Below are 16,000 nucleotides of genomic sequence, written 5' to 3' on the forward strand. Positions count from 1 at the left end.
GTAATGGTTTTCGGGCAAGCGGATGCTGGAGAGCACACACAGGAGTTGGGGGGTGGGGGAGGGCCTGGGCTTGGGGAGGGCTCGAACTCGGGGCTGCTGGGTAGTCCAGGAGGGCGCGGTAAGGCTGGGGTGTCCTGGTGAGAACTGGAGAGGATCTACCCGGCTCCCTGCCTGGCCAGTGGGGAAACACCGGTCTCCCAGGCACCTTCACCTAACCAGAGCGGGGATTTCCACCGCCCCTTCTGCCGCCCTTTGGAGGAAAGTGAAAGTGAAAGGAGGAAGAGGAGGCTTCATGGCTGAGGAGGTCGCAGCGCCATGAAGTCCCTGTCTCTGCTCCTCGCTGTGGCTTTGGGTGAGCGAACCCCGCGACTCATCGCCCAAGAACTAGAGGGGAGCGGAGGGAGGTGGCCCCACTGGAGCCGATGCCAGGGTGGGAGTGGGGCAGGTCATCAGACATACAAACCGCCCCTTACTCGCGCCCCTATACGCCAGGCCTGGCGACCGCCGTCTCGGCAGGACCTGCGGTGATCGAGTGTTGGTTCGTGGAGGATGCGAGCGGAAAGGGCCTGGCTAAGAGACCCGGTGCACTGCTGTTGCGCCGGGGACCGGGGGGGCCGCCGCCCCGGCCGGACCTCGACCCTGAGCTCTACCTCAATGTGCACGGTGAGTCTCTAGGGACTCACCGTCCCCCTACCTTTGTCGCCTCCACCGAAACCCCCTCCTCTTTAGATCCGGCAGTGACCTCGGGCCTCAGCTTCCCCTCTATAAAGTGAGTCTCACAGTCTGTGCATTTGAAGTTCCCCGAACGCTGCCCTTCCAGCCCCTTTCCCGGCGGTGACTCTACAGCTGCAACTTCCTTCTCTACACTCAGACCCCGCGGGCGCCCTCCAGGCTGCCTTCAGGCGGTATCCCCGGGGCGCCCCCGCACCACACTGCGAGATGAGCCGCTTCGTGCCTCTCCCCGCCTCTGCGAAATGGGCCAGCGGCCTGACCCCGGCGCAGAACTGCCCGCGGGCCCTGGATGGGGCTTGGCTGATGGTCAGCATATCCAGCCCAGTCCTCAGCCTCTCCAGCCTCTTGCGACCACAGCCAGAGCCTCAGCAGGAGCCTGTTCTCATCACCATGGCAACAGGTAGCTGGGGAGGGGAGGTGGAGAAGGGTGGGTAGATTCTATGGGTCCGGATCAGCCGGTGGTCTCGCTTTATGGACTTCAGCAAGACATTTCGCCAATCGGGGTTCTTTCCTTTTTTTGTTAAGAGAGGTGGCTTGGCTAGAATGAATCGGTCTCTACCGCTCCTTCTAGCCCTCACCCAGTTAAAAAAAAAAAACAAAAAACAAAACAAAACAAAAACTGCAGCTTGGCAGGGGGTAGGTGGAGAGCCGGAGCGGGCAGGGGGGTTACTTTCTGGTGTTTTGAAGGGCGGGGCTTTGAAGAGGTGGGGTTTCCCAACACCAGACCTTGAGAGACTTGTCAGGTGATGCGAGGTGGGAGGGGTTCAGAAGCAGGAGCATTTTTTCTCTGCTCCTCCCACATCTATATCTTGCTCTGCACCCTCAGCTTTGCGGTTCACTCTTTCAAAACCCAGCACTCTAGCCCCACCTGCGCCCACACCCGGCGCTGCGGCAATCCGCAAAGCAAAGGCTCTTGCACTCTAGAGCGTTGACCTTCCCTGACAGCCGCGTGTGGGGATGTGCTGCCGCTCTGTGGTCCGCAAACAAGTGGGCTCGAGTGGGCGGATGGACGCGGCTGGAGATTGGATGGTTCTTATTGCACTGAAAGGTGCATTGCAGTTTGAGGCCCAGGGGTCGGAAGCTTTGCTAGGCTGGAATGTGGGAGGGACTGTGCAGATAATTCAAGAATGAGGAGAACCTGACCTGGATATCTGGGAGCTCTCCCTCCTGGCAGCGGAGGCGGGGTATTCCGGGGTAGAATACCGGTAGAGTTCTTAGCTTTTCTATCTGGATTTTATGTAAGCGACACAGCCTGATGGACAGGCCAACCCCAACCAAGCCCTGCACCCTCCCTTCCTTCCACCCTCCTGAGAATTACCCACAGAACCAGGGAGACAGACTTGAAACCCACGCTGAAACCCTCACCTCTGCCTATACCTCCATTCTTAGTCTCAAGCCCCCACCCTGACAGAAGCTGACGAACACTGCTCTTGTGTAGACAGTAGCTCTCTCTGGTGGGGTGGAATATTTCCTAGGGCTACTGGCTCCACCAAGGTGATTATGAGAATGGTCTTTGCTTTCTGAGTTTGTTTTTCCAACTGTAAAATGTGGATACTATTTCCCAGCTGCCTTTCTTGTTGTGACTATCAAGAGATGGCACTGTGTTAATTTATTCATTGATTCAATAAATACTTATTAGCACCAACAAGGGGTTAGGACTCAGCAGTTCTCAGTCCACGCTGGAAATAAGAATCCTGTTGGAGGTTTCTAAAATATACTGAAACCTGATTCAATCCCATGCTTAGCTTGGCCGATTAAATCAGAATCTCTGGGGTGGCCCTGGGTGCCCTTAAGGGTCACAAAGATGATCTGATGTAGACTCTGCTCTCCAGGAGGTTCTGGGCGGATTTGTCACGGATAATCCTAATGTAAAGTAGAAAGTGAAGGACGTGCAGACAGGGAGCCCTGGAAGAGCCCAGGTAGTAAGATTGTCTGTATTTCACAAACAACCGGGGTCAAAGCAAGGTGCTGTGCTATTTATTTTATTTATTTATTTATTTATTTATTTATTTTTGAAACGGAGTTTTGCTCTTGTTGCCCAGGCTGGAGTGCAATGGCGTGATCTTGCGCTCACCGGAAACTCCGCCTCCCTGGTTCAAGCAATTCTCCTGCCTCAGCCTCCCGAGTAGCTGGGATTACAGGTGCCTGCCATCACACCCAGCTAATTTTATATTTTTAGTAGAGATGGGGTTTCTCCATTTTGGTAAGACTGGTCTCGAACTCCCAACTTCAGGTGATCCTCCCGCCTCACCTCCCGAAGTGCTAGGATTACAAGCATGAGCCACTGTGCCCGGCCTGCTATTTATTTATTTATTTATTTTTGAGATGGAGTCTCCTTCTTATTGCCCAGGCTAGAGTGCAGTTGCAGTGGCATGATCTTGCCTCACTGCAACCTCCGTCTCCCATGTTCAAGCAATTCTTGTGCCTTAGCCTCCCCAGTAGCTGGGATTACAGGCTCGTGCCACCACGCCCACCTGATTTTTGTATTTTTAGTAGAGACAGGGTTTCACCATGTTGGCCAGGATGGTCTTGAACTCCTGACCTAAGGTGATCTGCCCACCCTGGCCTTCCAAAGTGCTGGGATTACAGGCGTGAGCCACCATGGCCAGCCTGCTATGCTCTTTCTTTTCAAGCATTTCTGCTTGATTAGGGATTTAAGAAAATGAAAGCTGTTGTACTGATGTAAAATTAGAAATGAAATCTCTCCACGGTCAAAGATCATTGATGATTTTGCTAATATACATTTATTTATTTATTTATTTTTTTTTTTTTTTTTTTTTTTGAGACAGAGTCTCGCTGTCGCCCAGGCTGGAGTGCAGTGGCACGATCTCGGCTCACTGCAGGCTCCGCCCCCTGGGGTTCACCCCATTCTCCTGCCTCAGCCTCCCGAGTAGCTGGGACTACAGGCGCCTGCCACCTCGCCCAGCTAATTTTTTGTATTTTTAGTAGAGACGGGGTTTCACTGTGTTAGCCAGGAAGGTCTCGATCTCCTGACCTCGTGATCCACCCGCCTCGGCCTCCCAAAGTGCTGGGATTACAGGCGTGAGCCACCGCGCCCGGTCCTAATATACATTTATACTTGTCTTATCAAATATTTTAAAATGAGGCCGGGCGCGGTGGCTCACGCTTGTAATCCCAGCACTTTGGGAGGCCGAGGCGGGCGGATCACGAGGTCAGGAGATCCAGACCATGGTGAAACCCCGTCTCTACTAAAAATACAAAAAATTAGCCGGGCGTGGTGGCGGGCGCCTGTAGTCCCAGCTACTCGGAGAGGCTGAGGCAGGAGAATGGCGTGAACCCGGGAGGCGGAGCTTGCAGTGAGCCGAGATTGCGCCACTGCACTCCAGCCTGGGCGACACAGCGAGACTCCGTCTCAAAAAAAAAAAAAAAAAAAAAAAAAAAAAAAAAAAAAAAAATTTTAAAATGTTTATTGACAAATACACTTATTTATTTATTTGAGGCAAGGTATCCCTCTGTCACCCGGGCTGGAGTGCAGTGCAGGCTGGAGAGCAGTGGCATGATCTCAGCTCACTGCAACCTCCACCTCCGTGGCTCAAGTGATCCTCGTGTCTCAGTCTCCTGAGTAGCTGGGACCACAGGCATGTGCCACCATGCCCAGCTAATTCTTTTATTTTTTTTGTAGAGATGGGTTTTCGTCAGGTTGCCCAGGCTGGTCTTGGACTCCTGGGCTCAACTGATCTGCCCGCCTTGGCCTCCTAAACTGCTGGGATTACGGGTGTGAGCTGCCTGGCCCCAAATATACTTTTTTTTTTTTTTTTTTTTTGAGACAGAGTCTCACCCTGTCGCCCAGGCTGGAGTGCAATGGTGTGATCTCTGCTCATTTCAACTTCTGCCTCCTGAGTTCAAGTAGTTCTCCTGTCTCAGCCTCCCGAGTAGCTGAGACTACAGGCACCCACCATCATGCCCAGCTAATTTTTGTATTTTTAGTGGAGACAGGGTTTGGTCATGTTAGCCAGGCTGGTCTTGAACTCCTGACCTCAGGTGATCCACCCGCCTCAGCCTCCCAAATTGCTGGGATTACAGGCGTGAGCCACCACGCCAGGCCTATACTTTCTTTTTTTTTTTTTTTTTTTTTTTTTTTTTGAGACGGAGTCTCGCTCTGTCACCCAGGCTGGAGTGCGGTGGCGCGATCTCGGCTCACTGCAAGCTCCGCCTCCCAGGTTCACGCCATTCTCCTGCCTCAGCCTCTCCGAGTAGCTGGGACTACAGGCGCCCGCCACCACGCCCGGCTAATTTTTTGTATTTTTAGTAGAGACGGGGTTTCACCATGGTCTCGATCTCCTGACCTCGTGATCCGCCCGCCTCGGCCTCCCAAAGTGCTGGGATTACAAGCGTGAGCCACCGCGCCCGGCCTATACTTTCTTAATATACTTTGTGTGTATAGTGTTTAATTCTCATCATTCTTTTAAAATATTATGGAGTCAGGTGAGGTGACTCATGCCTGTACTTCCAGCACTTTGGGAGGTCTAGGTGGGAGGATCATTTGCACTCAGGAGTTCGAGACCAGCCTGGGCAACATAATCAGACCTTGTCTCTACTAAAAATTAAAAAACTGCTGGGCGCAGTGGCTCATGCCTGTAATCCCAGCACTTTGGGAGGCCGAGGTGGGCAGATCACCTGAGGTCGAAAGTTCAAGACCAGCCTGACCAACATGGAGAAACCCCGTCTGTACTAAAAATACAAAATTAGCCGGGTATGGTGGTACATGCCTGTAATCCCAGCTACTTGGGAGGCTGAGGCAAGAGAATTGCTTGAACCAGTGAGCCAAGATCATGCCATTGCACTCCAGCCTGGGCAACAAGAGTGAAACTCTGTCTCAAAAAAAAAAAAAAAAAAAGGTTGGATGTCGTAGCATGTACCTATGGTCCCAGCTACTCAGGAGGCTGTGGTGGGAGGATTGCACCTTCGATGGGTGACAAAGTGAGACCCTGTCTCCAAAAAAAAAAAAAAGTTAAACTGTAAAACCTTTAGGTCTTGTTTATTATTTTTTAAAATTTTTTCTTTTAAATAGAGATGGGGTCTTGCTATGTTGCCCAGGCTGGTCTCAAACTGCTGGGTTCAAGTGATCCTCCCACCTCAGCCTCCCAAGGTACTGGGATTACAAGTCTGAGCCACCCTGTCCAGCCAGGTTTTGTTTATTAATTCTATGGATTTTTTTTTTTTTTTTTTGAGATCGAGTTTTGCTCTTGTTGCCCAGTCTGGAGTGCAATGGCATGATCTCAGCTCACCACAACCTCCGCCTCCCAGGTTCAAGTGATTCTCCTGCCTCAGCTTCCCAAGCAGCTGGGATTACAGGCATGTGCCACCATGCCCAGATAATTTTGTATTTTTAGTAGAGATGGGGTTTCTCCAGTCTGGTCTCAAACTCCTAACCTCAGGTGATCCACCCGCCTCGGCCTCCCAAAGTGCTGGGATTACAGGTGTGATCCACTGTGCCTGGCCTGTGGATCTTTTTTTTTTTTTTTTAACAATTCAAAAAAGTATGTTTCTGGATTTTGACAAACTGAGTGAAACTGCATACTTTCTTTTTTTTTTGAGACAGAGTCTCGCTCTCTCACCCAGGCTGGAGTGCAGTGGCGCGATCTCGGCTCACTGCAAGCTCCGCCTCCCGGGTTCACGCCATTCTCCTGCCTCAGCCTCTCCGAGTAGCTGGGACTACAGGCGCCCGCCAGCACGCTCGGCTAATTTTTTTGTACTTTTAGTAGAGACAGGGTTTCACCGTGGTCTCGATCTCCTGACCTCGTGATCCGCCCGCCTCAGCCTCCCAAAATGCTGGGATTACAAGCATGAGCCACCGCGCCCGGCCGAAATTGCATACTTTTTTTTACTCTACTGAACAATTCCATGAAGATGAGAACAGTTTAACCTTATAGGCCTCAGAAGCTAGGACTAAAAAGAACATAAAGATAATTACAAGAAGAAAAAGATTACTTCTACCTGAAGGACCTAGACATTTCTGGGAAGAAACAGCAGTGAAAGTGACCTTAACGTACATGGAGTATTTAGATCAGGGGTCTCCAATCTTTTGGCTTCCCTGAGCCACACTGGGAGACGAATTGTTTTGGGCCAAGCATAAAATACACGAACACTAACGATGGCTGATAAGCTAAAAAAAAATGTGAAAAAATCTCATAATGTTTTTTTTTTTTTTTTTTTTTTTGAGACGGAGTCTTGCCCGACCTCAGCTCACTGCAAGCTCCGCCTCCCGGGCTCACGCCATTCTCCTGCCTCAGCCTCCCAAGTAGCTGGGACTACAGGCGCCTGCCACTGCGCCCGGCTAATTTTTTGTATTTTTAGTAGAGACGAGGTTTCACTGTGTTAGCCAGGAGGGTCTCGATCTCCTGACCTCGTGATCCGCCCGTCTCGGCCTCCCAAAGTGCTGGGATTACAGGCGTGAGCCACCGCGCCCGGCCTTAAGTTCATGAATTTGTGTTGGGCTGTATTCCCAGCCGTCCTTGGCCGCATGTGGCCCGTGGGCTGGAAGTTGGACGAGCTTGATAGATGTTTGGGAGAAAATGGGAAAGACATTGTAAACTGAAGGGACCTCATGACCAAAGCAAAGAGATGCCCAATGATGACCACTTCTACTAGGCACAAGGAAGGGGTTCTATGTGGCTGGTTTGTAGGCTGCAGGAGAAGTCTGGAAGGGTGGGTTAGGGGCTGAATGTTCAAATACTTTGAAAGCTGGGCTTTGTTCTGTAGGTAGGAGTGAACCATCAGAAGTTCTTTTGGAGGGCGGGTCATTCTAAAAAGCCTGTCTTTATTATGTACGTATTTATTTTTTGAGACGGAGTTTCACTCTTGTTGCCCATGCTGGAGTGCAATGGGGCGATCTTGGCTCACTGCAACCTCTGCCTCCTGGGTTCGAGCAATTCTCCTGCCTCAGCCTCCCAAGTAGTTGGGATTACAGGCACCCGCAACCACGCCCAGCTAATTTCTTTTTTTTTGTATTTTTAGTAGAGATGGGGTTTCACCATGTTGGCCAGGCTGCTATCGAACGCCTGACCTTAGGTAATCCACCCGCCTCAGCCTCCCGAAGTGCTGGGATTACATGTGTGAGCCACCATGCCCGGAAAAAGCCTGTTATTTTACTTGATTCTTTTAAAAGATAGGCAAAGGTCAGATCTTTGGACTAGTGAGGAAAATACAGGTAAATGATTTTCCCAAGTTGACCAGCAAGTCCATGACAGTGATGAAGGTAATGAAAATAGTAACAGCTAACATTTATCAAGTATTTTCTATATGCCAGGCCCTGTTCTAAGCACTTTATATGCATAATCTCACTTATTCCTCTCAACAACCACAGGTTGTAGGTTTTAATATTATCCCTATATTGCAGACGGATAAATATGGGACACAAACCAGTTAAATAATTTGCCCAAGGACACACAGTGTGTAAGAAGCAGAGCTAGAGGCCAGGCGCGGTGGCTCACGCCTGTAATCCCAGCACTTTGGGAGACCAAGGCAGGTGGATCACCTGAGGTCGGGAGTTCAAGACCAGCCTGGTCAACATGGTGAAACCCCGTCTCTACCAAAAATACAAAAATTAGCTGGGCGTGGTTGTGGGCGCCTGTAATCCCAGCTACTCAGGAAGCTGAGGCAGGAGAATCACTTGAACCTGGGAGGCAGAGGTTGCAGTGAGCCAGGATCATACCACTACACTCCAGCCTAGGTGACAAGAGCAAAACTCCATCCCAAAAAAAAAAAAAAAAAAAAAAGAAGCAGGGCTAGAAATTGAACCCAGGCCATGTAGCTTCAGCCTGTGCCTTTATCAGCTGACTTCCTAGGTATTTGGGATTTTTATTTTATTTATTTATTTATTTATTTATTTATTTTTGAGATGGAGTCTCACTCTGTTGCCCAGGCTGGAGTGTAGTGGCATGATTTCGGCTTACTGCAACCTCTACCTCCCAGGTTCAAGTGATTCTTCTGCCTCAGCCTCCCAAGTAGCTGGGACTACAGGTGCATGCCACCACACCTGGCTAAGTTTTGTATTTTTAGTAGGGACAGGGTTTCACCATGTTGGCCAGGCTGGTCTTGAACTCCTGACCTCAGGTAATCCACCCGCCTCAGCCTCCCAAAGTGTTGGGATTACAGGTGTGAGCCACCACGCCTGGCCGTATTTGGGATTTTTTTTTTTTTTTTTTGAAACGGGGTTTCCCTCTTGTTGTCCAGGCTAGAGTGCAATGGCACAATCTTGGCTCACCGCAACCTCCGCCTCCCAGGTTCAAGCAATTCTACTGCCTTAGCCTCCCAAGTAGCTGGGATTACAGGCATGTGCCACCACACCAGGCTAATTTTGTATCTTTAGTAGAGATGGGGTTTCACCATGTTGGTCAGGCTGGTCTCAAACTCCCGACCTCAGGTGACCTTGTTTGGCTACAGTGTGAAGGAGGAGTTGAAGGAGCGACTGAGAATAGGGAGACCAGACAGGAGGGCTGTTGTAATTGTCTAAATGTACATTGATGAGAACCTAAATTGGAAACAGATGTGAGATCTGTTATGTCCTAGTGGGGATAGCACATAGCACATTATTTTTGACAATTTGCTTGTCTGTCATTGGACTATAGGCAATTTGAGGGCAGGGACTGCTTGTCTTGTTCACCATTCTGTCTTCTACCAGGATACCCTGAACATCTTCAGTGCTCGATAGTTGCTGAATGAATAAATGAGTCTGAGTAACTCCAAGGGTTTGCTTTTAGTGTCTGGCGGGCTTGGTGATCATTTATCAAAGACGGAAGATGGGCATTGGAGCAGGGTGGGGAATGTTGCAGAGATGCTGTTGACTTGGGGTATGCTAAGTTAGGTGTAACTAGAGCAAACACATGGGTATGCTAAATTAGGTGTAACTATAGCAAACACATGTGTAGACTTACTGTGTTCCAGACAGTGTTCTAAGCACCCTTCATGTGTAGGTGTCTCTGTTACCTAAAATTGGGAACTGAATAGACTTGAGTAGCAAGAGGTATTAACGATTTACCCATCACAACAACCTCATGAAGTAGGTACTATTATTATCATCAACTTTTAATTTTAGAGATTAGGAAGCTGAGCCATGGAAAAATGAAGAGGTCCAAGGCCATATAAATAAGCTGCAGAGGGGATTTGAACCAGGTCAGCCAGGCTCCAGGCACTTAGCCACTGCACCGTACTGCTTCAGTAGAGCACAGAGGTCTGTGCTCAGGTCTAGGCTAGAGCTGGAAACTTCTAGAGTCAGTAAATATTCTGTACAGCACCACAGGACTGACAGTCATGGCTCAATCATTGTCTTCGCCTATAATCAAGAAAGGCCTGGTTCCTCAAGGGTGGTGCTTGGAGATAGAGTGGTTCAGGTTGTGTCAGAAGTGGCCTTGGATTCTGCAGTCCCCAAAGCTAGAGTGTGCTATGTGTTCAGAGTAGGCTTCAAAGGCCATACCCCCTCATTGCCCCTACTCACCACCCCTAGACCTCTCTGCTCACCCTCAGCTACACTAGGTGCCACCCAGTCGCAGAGCAAAAGGAGTTTGCAGGGAGGGCTAGGAAATGGTATCAGAAAAGGTGTCCTCTGAGGGGTGGGTAAACTGCAGTTTAGTCCTCCCCAATAACTGCATTTCTCTATTTTTTTCTCCTTCTTTCTCTCCCTCATGCCCCTCCCAACCCCTCATCTACCTGTCTTCCTCAGTGGTACTGACTGTCCTCACCCACACCCCTGCCCCTCGAGTGAGACTGGGACAAGATGCTCTGCTGGACTTGAGCTTTGCCTACATGCCCCTCACCTCTGAGGCCGCCTCATCTCTGGCGCCGGGTCCCCCTCCCTTTGGGCTAGAGTGGCGACGCCAGCACCTGGGTAAGGGACATCTGCTCCTGGCTGCAACTCCTGGGCTGAATGGCCAGATGCCAGCAGCCCAAGAAGGGGCCGTGGCATTTGCTGCTTGGGATGATGATGAGCCATGGGGCCCATGGACCGGAAATGGGACCTTCTGGCTGCCTAGAGTTCAACCCTTTCAGGAGGGCACCTATCTGGCCACCATACACCTGCCATACCTGCAAGGACAGGTCACTCTGGAGCTTGCTGTGTACAGTGAGTTGGGGGACAGAGGTCTCCAGGGGTAGAGGGTGGGCACTGGATTGTGGGGACCATGATAGGGGGAGGGATGATGGAGAAGAGGGTGCCTGGGCAAGTAAGTAGAGATAGAAAGGGGTTCCTGGGAGTTAGAGGGGTAATGGGAGCCTAGAAGGTTCCTGGGAATTTGAGGGGCTTTGACATGGGTATTTCTGTGACGCACCAATGGAGAGTTGGTTCCCCATTTCAGGAGAAGAAACCCAACCTTCTTTAGTTCTGAGGAAGCCAGCAGGCAAACTGAGGGTCTCTTAGGGAGGACAGCATGGACTGATTTCCCTATGCTCATTTCGTCCTCTTTCCCCAGAACCTCCCAAAGTGTCCCTGATGCCAACCCTTGCATGGGCTGCCCCAGGGGAGGCACCCCCAGAGTTGCTCTGCCTCGTGTCCCACTTCTACCCTTCTGGGGGCCTGGAAGTGGAGTGGGAACTCCGGGGTGGCCCAGGGGGCCGCTCTCAGAAGGCCGAGGGGGAGACGTGGCTCTCGGCCCTGCGTCACCATTCCGATGGCTCTGTCAGCCTCTCTGGGCACTTGCAGCCGCCCCCAGTCACCACTGAGCAGCATGGGGCACGCTATGCCTGTCGAGTTCACCATCCTACCCTGCCTGCCTTGGGACGCAGCGCTGAGGTCACCCTGGAGGTAGCAGGTAAGAGCTGGGAGCTCCGCGGAGCCTGAGCCAGCACCCAGGAAGACAGGAGCTCACTCTCACCCCTTCTGCCCGCCAGGTCTTTCAGGGCCCTCCCTCGAGGACAGCGTAGGCCTTTTCCTGTCTGCCTTTCTTCTGCTTGGGCTCTTCAAGGTGCTGGGCTGGGCTGGTGAGTGTGAGCCCCACCCTGACCATGACCTGAGGCTGGTGGACTTTCCCCACCTACTCCCAGGAGCCTGACACCCATCCCTCTGCCTTCCACCTCTACCACTCCGGCATCCCATCCCTTCTCAATCTTTTCCCACAGCTGTCTACCTGTCCACCTGCAAGGATTCAAAGAAGGTACAGTGCTCCACCTCTCTGTATCTTTCCCTTGTCACTTTATCTCCTCATCCTATCTCAAAACCCATGGAGGGAGGCTGCTGGTGTGGTAGGCAGAACCTAGGCCTGGAATTCACACTGATCTGGGTTAAAACCTGGCACTATATCCTAACTGTAGGACTCTTTGAGCATGCTACTTAATCTATATCTGTTTCCTTGGGTGTAGGGATTTTAAAAAGTTACTTAGGCAGTGCTGTCCAATAGAAAGATAATGCAAGCCACATATGTAAATTTCAATAATCTAGTAGTCACATTAAAAAAATAAGCAGAAACAGGTAAAAATAACTTAATAATATACCTTATTTAATCTAATAATTCTGGTCCCGTATCTGAAATGCTTGGGCCAGAAGTGTATTTGGATGTTGGATTTTTTCAGACTTTGGAATATTTGCATATATTTAAATCTTTGGGATCAGACCCAAATCTAAACACAGAAATCATTTGTTTCCTATACACCTTATACACATGGCCTGAAGATTTTTTTCTTTCTCTTTTTTTTTGAGACAGAGTCTCTGTCGTCCAGGCTGGGGTGCAATGGTGCAATCTCGGCTCACTGCAACCTCCACCTCCCGGGTTCAAGCGATTCTCCTGACTTAGCCTCCTGAGTAGTTGGGATTACAGGCGCCCACCACCATGCCTGGCTAATTTTTGTATTTTTAGTAGAGACGGGGTTTCACCATGTTGGTCAGGCTGGTCTTGAACTCGTGACCTCAGGTGATCCGCCTGCCGCCTTGGCCTCCCAAAGCGTTGGGATTACAGGTGTGAGCCGCTGCACCTGACCACAATATTTTTAATAATATATGTGACCCATCACATAAGGGCAGCTGTGGGATTTTCCACTTGTGGCATCATGTTGGCACTAAAAAAATTTCAGGTTTTGGAACATTTCAGATTTTAGATTTTTGGATCGGCGATGCTCAACCTGTACCTCCAAAATATTATTGCAACATGATATTTCTTATATTGAATATAAGAAATTACAGGCCGGGTGCAGTGGCTCACGCCTGTAATCCCTGCATTTTGGGAGGCCGAGGCGGGAGGATCACCTGAGGTCAGGAGTTCAAGACCAGCCTGGCCAACGTGATGAAACCCCGTCTCTACTAAAAATACAAAAAATTAGCCAGACATGGTGATGGGCACCTGTAATCCCAGCTACTCGGGAGACTGGGGCAGGAGAATCGCTTGAACCTGGGAGGCGGAGGTTGCAGTGAGCCGAGATCACACTGTTGCACTCCAGCTTGGGTGACAAAAAGCAAAACTTCGTCTCAAAAAAAAAAAGAAAAGAAGAAGAAATTACAGTCTTGGCCAGGTGCGTTGGCTCACGCCTGTAATCCCAGCACTTTGGGAGGCTGAGGTGGGCGGATCACCTGAGGTCAGGAGTTCAAGACCAGCCTGGCCAACATGGTGAAACCCCGTCTCTACTAAAAATACAGAAAAATTAGCCGGGCATGGTGGTGCGCACCTGTAATCTCAGCTACTCAGGAGGCTGAGGCAGGAGAATTGCTTGAACCTGGGAGGTGGAGGTTGCAGTGAGCCGAGATCGCACCACTGCACTCCAGCCTGGGCAAAAGAGTGAGGCTCCATCTCAAAAAACAAAACAAAACAAATTAGCTGGGCGTGGTGGCACACACCTATAGTCGCAGCTACTTGGGGAGCTGTGGCAGAAGGATCGCTTGAATCTGGGAGGTTGAGGCTGCAATAAGCCAAGGTTGTACCACTGTACTCCAGCCTGGGTGACAAAGTGAGACCCTGTCTCAAAAAAAAAGAAAAGAAATTACAGCCCTTTTTCCACCCTAAGTATTCAAACGCAGGTGTTTATTTTAAACAGTCAGCACATCTCAATTTGGACTAGCCACATTATCAAATGCTCAATAGCCTAATGTGGGTGGTGGCTGTCATATTGGACAGCAGAGCCTGAGAGGACTGTTAGGAGGATTAAGGAAGACAGTGTATCTCCTTTAGAAGATGCAGGAGATACAGCACTCAGCAGTGTCTGGAGGGTAGAAAATGTTAGCCTCATCCTTCTCCCATCATCTGTACCCATGATAGTTTATATGTTTCTAGACTGACCATGTACACCTCAACTGCCTTCTAATATCCTGAATTCCTCACCACCTTCCTCTCTTCCAGAAAGCAGAGTGAGGGCACTCACCACCATCCTCTGGAAGCCACCATCATCTCTGACCCAAGCTTCTGTAGTAGCTCCCCAAAATAATACCCCATCATCTGCTCCTACTCCGTCCAATCTCTTTCCACTGAGTGGCTGGAATGCTTTTTTTTTTTTTTCACTTATATAAGGGAGAATTTTTTTTTTGAGATGGAGTCTCACTCTCTCAACCAGGCTGCAGTGCAGTGGCATGATCTTGGCTCACTGCAACCTCCGCCTCCTAGGTTCAAGCAATTCTCTGGCTTCAGCCTCTGGAGTAGCAGGGATTACAGGCACATGCCACCACACCCAGTGAATTTTTGTATTTTTGGTAGAGACGGGGTTTCACTATGTTGGCCAGGCTGGTCTTGAATTCCTGACCTCAGGTGATCCACCCGCCTCGGCCTCCCAAAGTGCTGGGATTACAGGCGTGAGCCACTGCACCAGGCCCGAGAAATGCTTTTTTAAAAAACACATATCTTATGGCATTCACCTTCTTGGAGCTCTAGGACAGTGGTTCTCAAAATTTTTTCTCTCAGGACCTCTTAAAAATCATCAAGGACTCCAAAAAGCTTTTGCGTATGTGGGTTATAGCTATCAATATTTATGGTACTAGAACTTAAAACTGAGAAAAATTAAAAACACGAGAATACATAGGCACACATTCCATTCATTGTGGGGAACCATGGTGTCAATACATATCATGTAGCTTCTGAAAAACTCCACTGTACACTCTTATAGAATGAAGAAGGCAAAAAATTTTTTTTTTTTTTGAGACAGAGTATATCGCTCTGTCGCCCAGGCTGGAGTGCAGTGGCACGATCTCGGCTCACTGCAAGCTCCGCCTCCCGAGTTCACGCCATTCTCCTGCCTCAGCCTCCCAAGTAGCTGGGACTACAGGCGCCCTCCACCATGCCTGGCTAATATTTTGTATTTTTTAGTAGAGACGGGGTTTCACCGTGTTGGCCAGGATGGTCTCGATCTCCTAACCTCGTGATCCGCCCGCCTCGGCCTCCCAAAGTGTTGGGATTACCGGCGTGAGCCACCGCGCCCGGCCGCAAATAACATCTTAATTTTGTTATAAAATCTCACATACCCCCTGACATAGTCTCAACGACCTGTAGGGCCGAGGTTACACTTGGAGAACCCATGCTCTAGGGCCAAATCCATTCTTGCCCTGGCTTAACGTGTCTCCCCCACCGCCCCGCGCTGGAGCCACTGCCTAATTCTCCAGCCCTAGATGGTGCTCGCCAGCCCTCCTCTCAATACTCATCACACACAGGGCTATTCCTCTCCTCCAATGAACCAAACGCCTCCCGCCCACCTCCAGGTCCCAGTCCTCTGTTCCCTTTGCCTGGTCCACCCTTGCCCTCCCTGGGTCGCAAACGAGGTCGGCCTCGTCATTCCCTGCAGACCGCTGCGCGTCCCTCTTGTGCGGTTCACCACAGTTGTATTTAAGTGATCGTGTGAGTCGTCGTTAAATGCCTGTCTCCCAGCGGATCATGGGCTCCTCGAGGACAGGGACCGGCCTGTCTGTCCACTGCTGTAACCCCGCGCCGGCATAGGGACCTAAGGCCCACTGGAGGGCGCTCATCAAATAGCTGCTGGATGTTGACGAAGGAAGCGGCAGCGCAGCTCAGGGATCTCCGAGTCAGGACGGTCGGCCAGACCGATGGGGTAACGGGTCTAATCGTGTGGGAATAAAGCTGTATTCCAGTGCTTCCAAACGGGTCTCTCATTCCAACCCCTTTCCAAGCTCAATGAATGTTCCAGTCACCTCTGGTCCCTTCCAGTGACCCTGAACCCCTCAGAGAACGCCCCCGTCGACACCGTTCGGGGTCGGGTGCCACTATTGGCGCATGAGATGCGCTCAAGCGGAGGGGACTCCACTGGCGAGGCGACGCCAAGCCGACGGAGATCTCGGTCTTGGCGCCGGAAGCCCTAGAGAGCCGAATCTGGAACCGGATGTGGCTGC

At 50.5% G+C, this 16,000-nt stretch overlaps 1 protein-coding gene across 4 annotated transcripts; it reads left to right on the forward strand.

The window, feature by feature from the left end:
- The first annotated feature begins 54 nt into the window (after positions 1–54).
- On the forward strand, positions 55–15,752 carry TAPBP (TAP binding protein). Of its 4 annotated transcripts, XM_055264568.2 has the most exons (8): positions 70–352; positions 493–663; positions 872–1,132; positions 10,415–10,813; positions 11,160–11,498; positions 11,578–11,667; positions 11,806–11,840; positions 14,010–15,752. In XM_055264568.2, exons 1-8 carry the CDS (start codon positions 316–318, stop codon positions 14,019–14,021), a joined length of 1,344 nt encoding a protein of 447 aa, XP_055120543.1. In that variant the 5' UTR covers positions 70–315; the 3' UTR covers positions 14,022–15,752. The 4 variants fall into 4 exon arrangements, with proteins under 4 accessions (XP_055120541.1, XP_055120543.1, XP_063488431.1 ...); XM_055264566.2 differs by lacking the exon at positions 14,010–15,752 and having other exon boundaries at positions 55–352; positions 11,806–12,437; XM_063632361.1 differs by lacking the exon at positions 872–1,132 and having other exon boundaries at positions 104–352.
- The last annotated feature ends 248 nt before the right edge of the window (positions 15,753–16,000 follow it).

The sequence above is a fragment of the Symphalangus syndactylus genome, chromosome 23 (assembly GCF_028878055.3).
Source record: "Symphalangus syndactylus isolate Jambi chromosome 23, NHGRI_mSymSyn1-v2.1_pri, whole genome shotgun sequence".
Classification (NCBI taxonomy): Eukaryota; Metazoa; Chordata; class Mammalia; order Primates; family Hylobatidae; genus Symphalangus; species Symphalangus syndactylus.